General features: G+C 34.4%; 1 protein-coding gene across 1 annotated transcript; it reads left to right on the top strand.

Moving 5' to 3' along the window:
* Positions 1 to 1163: 1163 nt before the first annotated feature.
* LOC128205761 (uncharacterized) lies at positions 1164 to 8796 on the top strand. Its single transcript, XM_052907693.1, has 3 exons — positions 1164 to 1525; positions 5890 to 6033; positions 8571 to 8796. Exons 1-3 carry the CDS (start codon positions 1327 to 1329, stop codon positions 8690 to 8692), a joined length of 465 nt encoding a protein of 154 aa, XP_052763653.1. The 5' UTR covers positions 1164 to 1326; the 3' UTR covers positions 8693 to 8796.

Here is an 8796-nt window from a genome sequence, read left to right as displayed (position 1 = left end):
ATGCTCACAAATTTAGTTTAAAGTGTAACATTACGAGTGTTACGTATCGATTATTCAGGGATTAAAAACGTTGTTTATTATTCAACAGGCGCACAATAGAAGCCTGCTGCCATTTTTTCTCTTTTATTTCTATTTCTTTTTATTATGTCTAGGTGATTAATTTCAGGCTACAATGGTTATTGAAGCACGGCCAACGCTAGCATAGCACCGATTTAAAATAAAATGTATTCGATTTTTAAGACCCTTGAGCCACATTTAATGACCCCTTAGAACTTTGTAAGGTTTGTAAAATAGCAGACATAAATATATTTTGTATAAAACCGACCATGCAGCGAACACGAATCGGTTGGTTGTTGGAGACCGCCTAGGGATAAAAATACATTCGTGCATTGCAGCTATGCTACGACATCAGTACAGTAGGCCTTGAAATGTCAATCAGCACCAGCTGAGAACACAATTAACATTTGATTCCGCTATAATGCGAGACCAGCACTATTTAGAGAAGTGTCTATTTCGTCAATGATTACTATGATATTAAAGTCCTACATTGGCAATGTCCGCTTTATGGGTTTTCTGTTTTCAAGAATCACCGTAATAGACAACGATTCAAAGGACCTAAAAATAAGTGAATGTGAAACGTAATATCTTAGCTATGCCCGTGTAAGATCTTACGTGTTTTTTTAGGTATTTGATAGATCGTATGCTTACTTGAATAATTTGTTTATCTATTCAATTCAATATAAACAATCTGGATGCTGGTTTTTAACATTTGTTTATTAGCTAACAACACTTATTTTTGTTCTGAAAAAGCCATTTCATACAACATGAATAGCTAAACAATTAAACAAAACGTTTGTTTTGGTCTATTTCATGTGAATTATGTACTTCTACATATACATGTATATATATCATACACTCTTAAAATAATAGATACGCTAGAATTTCTCTAGGTTTATCAGAACTAAACCTCTATTTCTCTTTATATTTTAAACTGGATGTCTAGGTCTCTCTTTATTACTAATTTCCCTTTGGTAAGAAACAAGGAAGTTGAAACAACACTGTAAAGTTTCGTTTATATTTTCAACTCCTGTCATTATTGTTTGTTTCGGATTTTTCTTTTGATAGCAGTTTTATTTTCCTGTGAAAGTTATAGGAGTGTTTACTAGTTTGTGGAATATTATGTGATTTAAAATAGAAACACTTCATGCAGGTCTCCTTTAGAAATGTACATGAACATATGTTTCATACATGTATCTCCCATTAGTTAGTATGATAACATTAAAAATCAGAACCACAATCTGAACTATACTGGATTTAGAATAAATAATGTCAATTTTGGAGAACCTTGGATTTTTATGTCTTGTTTTTACCGTCGCGGCCATTTTTATGAGTTTTGTGACGCCATATTGGGTAAATGATTATGGTGATACTATCATGAAACCGGTGCATAAAGGTTTGTTGGCAAATTGTGAGAAGGACATGTGTACTTGGTTCTTTAATGAGAGGACTAGCAGAGAGTTCCCAGGTAAGGTTGTTCTTTGGTTGATGTCAGTATTAAAGCATGTGCAATTGGTCGATAAGCTATTTTCAGAAAAAATAGAATGACGCTCAAGCAGATGCTAAAGGATAGAGCGTTGAGAGTAGTTTGTACCATTACTCACAATTACGCTTCCCAACTAAACCTATATTTTATGTAATGTTTGTTTTTTTCACAAATAGTTTTACAAGATGCAGTTTAGTCCAGTTTAAATTTATAAAAGGAACAACAGCTTATTTGCTTTTACCATTTTTATTCCGAATTAATCGATATACTGATAGATTGGTATCAGTCTTGAAGAATACCTTCCTCGATCTGAGATACAAGCACATGGAATGATAATAATTATTAAAAAACATACACCAAGTACGAATACGATAGTCGTCTAATTTCACAAAATAAGAGTTATTCTATAATAGAAAAGAGAGTTTTAGATAAACGTATCTTTCATTTATGTTTCAATTGTACATGTATTGCGACAATTATTTTTCCCATACTTTCTCATCTTATTACAATGGACAATGGGCTAACTTCAAAGGAATAAGCAAAACCGGAAACAAATGTGTTTTTATTCCCATAATTGTTGTGGTTCCGATAATGGCCCAGGCCTGCATTGTTTCAGTTATAATTATGTCAACAACATATTAGACATGATGTATAGCGAACTAATTAATTAATAAGTGATCACGATATAGATGTCGATCATTGGGGAAAAAGAGGATAAATTTAAGCAGTATGTTTATGAATTTGGTTTGTTTGCGTTCCAAATCTCCATACATCGCGTTCCAAAACAAAATAAAAATCAAGATAGATTTGTCTGCACGCAAACATAATTTGACATTTGCCAGGCGTGTTTCATTTATTAAATTATTTAATTAAACGTTTACCTTTTCGTCCTTAAAAAGCGTAAAAAGAATGCCAGGCTGCAGAATCAACAATCTATCTGACTCAATCTTTGTATGCATTCTGGCATTGTAATTTACAAAAAAGCGAAGGTAAATTAGATATTTTTGAGGAGGACATGTTGCAAAGAACATAAAAACTATGGAAGGATCAATCTGTTGACGTTAGATTTTTCGCAAAGTGGGGCATGTGCCCTCTCTTTAAGAACCGAAAATTTTAGCAAAAACAAACTGGCTGTTTTGTCTGGAATTTAGCATTCTAGTGTATGATTTTTGATATATTTATTCTCTGACATTTCATAAAAAATGCAACAATGTAAGCATAAATCCACGAATTAGTTGCCCTAGTTTGTTTTCAAAGGGTTTGATACTGATAGAAGACTTTATTTGTTGAAAGGAAATGCTGCATAAAACGAATGCCAGTTATCAAATAGTGTAACACCACCAAACGCAATATTAAAAGAGAAACCAGTAGCAAACATTAAACAAAATCATTTATTTACGTCCAGTTTAACGAAAGGAATTCAGTTATTTGGAAATTTAAAAACCTAGAAATGAGAAAAATGTGCCAGAGTTATCTTCGCTTGTAATGAATAGGTTTAATATCCACATACCTAAATCAACATAAAATATTGAACACATTACATAAGCTCTATTCCAATATGTACTCCTCACAAACTAATTAATTTAGATCCAAGATTTTATAAATGTTTTAGCACATGTGAATGTTTAATAAAGGCTAGTTTACTTTATAAAGAAAGTTTTATTGATCCATAAGCCAAGATCAGAGAGGTTTTCACTGATATACAAAATGAAAATGTTCCAATACATCAATACATTCTACCAAAGAAATCCTCAGGAACTTTCTTTCATCTCCGGGTATGATTTTTCACCGAGAAGCAAGATAGCAACGGTAAAGCATTGAACTACGCAAGGCAAAACACACGGAAGCCAAGACCAAAACATGCTCTCAAAAGGCAAAGCAATTTTAACAGAAAACACTGAAATTCAATGGTTTTTGCTTTGTTTAATTTCTGTACAGATCATTTGGGTTTTTTGTTAATTTCTGAGCTTCTTTCCTTGCTTTTCGGTGATATCTGTGCTTTCGAAACAAACAAAACCGGCAATATCGCTTTCGGAAAAGCCAACAAGCAAAAATCATGAATTTTCTACAAAAAGCTAGAAAAAAAGAACCAGAAATTCCAAACCAGTCAAAAGCTTGTAAAAAAATGTTTAATTTGGATTTCTGCAAATATTATTGGTTATTTTTAGTATAATTAAAAACTTTTCATTTGCTTCAACTTCAACTGGCACCTGAAGGTTTTCGTTGGCTAAGTGGTCTAAGTAGGCGGTTATTTTGCCACAAGTCTGCACAAAACGTTAAAATGGCAAAATGTTGCTATTTTATGATGAAATCGGATTGTACGTTCTATGCATGCAATAAATTGGCATTTAAACATGCTCTAATCTGTTATGTGTATGCATTCAAAACATTGATTCGATGCATGGTCATTGACTTGATGTCTCACAAATGGTCGTCGTCATGGCCGTTTTGCCCCGTGCAAAACTTGGTACCGATTGTGAAAACTTTGTTTTTATATCAGCAAATTGCGTCTTTCTTACCTTGAAGGCACGGTAATTTAACTTGCCCGTTTGTGTTATGTTATTGCCTTCCAAACAATGAAGTCGGTGCTTTATGTTTGATTTATTAAAGCTTACTTGTTGTCACGGCTGTCTGCACCGTACGAAAACTTTGATTTTAGCCATACCCTTTACCCATGTGTTTGTTTTTTGCAGCGACAAGCCACAGCAATATAGGTTGAATCTTTTTGGAGATATTTCCTTTGGTCAAATGTGAATGACAAAATATTGCCATCCGCTTGGGGTGATGTTGTTGAACATTGTACCGTTATGTCAAGTATTAAATTGTACTCCAAGCTCCCAATATACTGATTAAAGTACTTTGGGTGATGTTGTTGAACATTGTAGCGTTATGTCAAGTATTAAATTGTACTTCAAGCTCCCCATATACTGATTAAAGTACGGAACTGACTCCAAACTATCGATAAAAACTCCTGATAAAATGTAAAGAATCTCCATACGTCTCTAATGACATAAAACAACTGCAAGCCAAGAGCGGATGAATATCAGCAACCAATTAACACACATTACACTTATCAAAGCGCTGTAGAAAAAAAAACGCAGCATTTTAAAAGCAATATTTCAAATACAGCCAACGGATTTACAAAAACAACATGACAAGTGCAATTTTGTCAAGGACACCGATTGCAACAGCTTTTACAGGTGTTGCGGTGAAAGGTTTTATACAAATATTGACGAGTTGCCATATGTCTTGAGGAAAAACACCTGTAATGTTATAGTTTTAATTGTTTTGATATCTCGGCTCACGCAGTTGATATAAATAGATGACCATGGCATCATGCAATAAGCGTATTCATTCCATGCCAGTAAACCAAATAATGAGTGCGCGTGTTTCCACGTACACTATTACTTAACATGTAAATGTTTTTTTGAAGCGACCTTAATGATGAGTGAGCGTATCGTAAATGCATGTTTTTTTTAATTTATACAGCTGTGTTATTAAGCTGTACAAAAATGTAGGAAAATTACCTTGATCAGGTAACTGTTAAAAAACAATCAACGTTTCTTTCGATGTATCAAATAATGTCAAAATTCCATTACTTAAACGGCATTCAAAGAGTGAACATCTTTCGTTTCCACACATTTTAAGTTATATTAAAACTTATTTATGGGTAAGCAGGAATACCCTAACAATATATGACGAATGAATTTATTGCAAGTAATTGCACAATATCGTGTTGCATCAACGTCGTTAATTACAACAATAAACAATTTTGAACGATAAATGGAAATCCGCTATTGATTTACCGACCTTAAAGTAGCCAAATTCTTTCGAAGACCTTGACATTGAAGCTTGTTGAGGCAAAGTTCTTCCCTTTACATGAAGTTGTTCTTCTTCAAAATATCAGCTTCCGGATTTGTGTACTGATTTTGTATTTAACTAGTTTCACCAGGGTTTAACACGCTTCAAAAATACACAGAAAACACATGTCCGTGGCATTGTTCATATATGCCTAATTGATCTCTCTGTAGTATCATTGTGTCCATCTTAGCTATCGCCAAAAAAGTCGTTTACATATCATTACTAATCATTTCAGCGTTATTCATTGCGATACAAAGTTTCATGCAGTTGGCCCAGTGTCTGGAAATTTCCGATCTCCTATAGGCAATTATGCTTCCTGTCTTGCATGCATCATCGCTTTTGTGTCAATATTTAATATGATAGTATATCTTTGGCCCTTGCCCTAAGCATCAGCGATATACTTGTGGCATTTCCCCTATATGTTTAGCACTTGTTCTGTCTGTAAAATCATGTTTTATAACTTGCTTTTTTACCGTCTTTTTCAGCATGGTTCAAGGCGACGCAGGGTTTGATGTCCGTGGCGCTGGTCCTAGGCCTCATGGCTCTGCTGGTGGCCACCATATCTCTGTGTTGCACGTGCCACAGATGTAACTCCCATCAACCCATCTGTGGATTTCTCATTGTCGCATGTGAGTAGTTAAATGGGTAATGACAATATCATTGTAATTTATATTAGTATATGTAAATGCAGCAAATTGGTGCATAATCTTTGCTTGTCGTTATATCAGATTTGGCTTTTTCGCATAAGTATTGGCTTAAGTGACTTCATTTTAAGTTGATGCGTGAAGAAATGAACTCTTAAAGGTTATTGAACGATACAAATATATGATCAATGGCATAAAAACAAGGCAGTTGTTCGCCATCAGCAAGTGTTAGGATTGTCAATTAGCTTTGTGAGTAACACTACACAGGATTTCTACCCGTAGTCGAACAAACTTGTCTATAAACGAGCACATGCTGTCTCCATCTCCATGAAACCTTCTAAGACACAATGAACACAACGGAGACAAGCCCGCAAGTCGAAAATTAAAAAAATAAACTCTTACGTCTTTTTACGTTTCTGTCGCGCCGATGATATGCCAAAGTCCCATTACTTTAAGCGACTGGAAATAAGTTCACCATATTCTTTGAGCACTTATTCCTAAACTAGTACAAGGGCTACCAATTACTTTTCTCAAATAGTTCTTGTGTGTTCGGCTTCAGCAACGATGCAATTAGGTAGCGTTAGGAATGTGTTGTATGTGCACGAAGCACCAGTTACCTCATTACTTCTTAAAAATGAATATTTTGTGTTGCAATGATAATTCATGTTCGTACAATTTCGGCGTAGCAGACCGTTACCGCACTCATTTAAATAGGTCAATAGAAATAATGACTCCATGTATGCGAACAAAACCAAAATTTGAACTTTTGCCATTATTTTTTTTGTCTGTGAATGTTCTAAACTATGAATGTTCAAGTAAATATATGCATGTATAATGTCTGACTTTTTGGCATGTATTTAGCCATGTTTGGTTTACGAAACTCATTATTGACCAAACAAGTTCCTACTTAGTAAAGCATGCACAATATTTGTTTTCTTGAGAGAGTCGCCGAACACCGATGAATATAATCAGACAAATACGCCGAAAAACTACGCCGTATTACAACACCGACGACAGTGAAAACACAAAGGCCTTGAAAGCTCTAAGACCATGAATCTCAACGATTTATTCCTCTGAATGGACGAGCTAAAATGTGAATATGAATCGTGGTTCGCGCGTTTACACGTGCGTGTATAATATATATGATATTATGTTCATGTAATAAAATCTGGTCACTGATACCAGATGTGTTATTGAACGGGAAACTTAAGTTCTCAGATGTAAATTAGGTTTTAAGTATCCTCACATGAAAGCATGTGTTACATTAAAAGCATAACCTGCTTTAACATTTGAAAAATGACAAGTCCCTGGGTATTGCAATTTTACGTTGAAAAGTTAATGCATGTCAGGATAGGTTTATAGTTATTGCAATCAAATGCAGGAACATTCTATCGAACAGATGTATAAACGTCAAAGTAATAAAAACGAAGGATTAAAATTTTCTGAACATGCAACATTGAATTTTAAGAAAAGTCTAAAGTGTTATGGCAAATAATACATTTACAATTGTTTTGTTTTGCAGGCAATTTCTGTCAGAGAAAACAATGAAAGGGTTTGTGAATTGTGTAGTTGGCTCATCTGTTAACACTGTAAACGTTCCAGGAATTTTGCCTGTGCACTCTAAAGTATAAACTAGATTGGCCTTTTAATTTGACATTGATGCACGCTGTCAATGTTCCATACATACAAAATGAAGCGCTGACAACGTGGAAAGACTCTAGGTGCGACATAATAGATTTTACTCCTTTACAATTCTGTTCATATCCAACAAAATACAATCCTAAATATATTTTGAGTGTAACCGATAAGTGCCTGTCATAACCTAAGACAAAGTTATGTATATTAATGAAATTTAATACAATTAGTGTGATAACATTTAATGATAAACCAATATATACTTAGGTGTATGAGCATTGCTTTCATCTCGCAAGTTTGTTGTTAGTTTAAAGTAAATTAGATAAAACCCGATATTGGCCGAGTACGTTTTGACTATTTGTTGTAGGTAATTGAAGGCATGATCTTTAAGTAAACATATTTTCCTGCGAAATAAGCTATAATTATCTAGTTCCCTCGGTTCCGCGCCAAGATTAATTTATGATTGTTCGACTTGCTTTTAAATTCACTTTAACGTTGCATAATTATGAACGTATCGACAAAGTGGTATTTAAATTATCATTGTTTTAAACCGCTAACGCCATATGTTCCATTGTGTAAACCCGGCGCATTTATCATTTTAACATGTCACGTCCGATCTGATTTTGATTTGCGGCCTTCGGCCTACAGCCTTAAAATGGTTTATATTTTCAAAACGTCAGTTCAAGCAAAATCCATTCATTTAAATAGTTACATATTAAAAAAAAAGAATTTACGAATGTAGAAGATTAAGATACCTGATGTGTGGACTGTGAATATAAATTGAAGCAAGTTCAAAGGCACACTTAACCATTAACTTTGTTAATATCTAAGCACAACTTACCAATAGTACCAAATACAAAAAATACATACACTATTTTATCTTTCAGCTGTGGCTTTAGCGGTAGGCATCGTGATATTTGGGATCAAGGCGAAGCAGGATTGGGGTATAGACTTGCAGGTGGAAAAATGTCTAGAGGCCGGTTTGGTTGGTCATTTTGGACGGCCATAGGGGCTGCGGTCAGCGCCCTGCTGACTTCTATCATATACTGTTGTATGGAAAGAAAGAGACAATAAATAGAGCATTGTGTGAGATGAAGGTGGAATGGATGTAAC

Source organism: Mya arenaria, chromosome 10 (assembly GCF_026914265.1).
Source record: "Mya arenaria isolate MELC-2E11 chromosome 10, ASM2691426v1".
In the NCBI taxonomy this organism is placed as follows: Eukaryota; Metazoa; Mollusca; class Bivalvia; order Myida; family Myidae; genus Mya; species Mya arenaria.
Note: the sequence above shows the minus strand (reverse complement) of the source record. Positions and strands in the feature narration are given on the sequence as shown.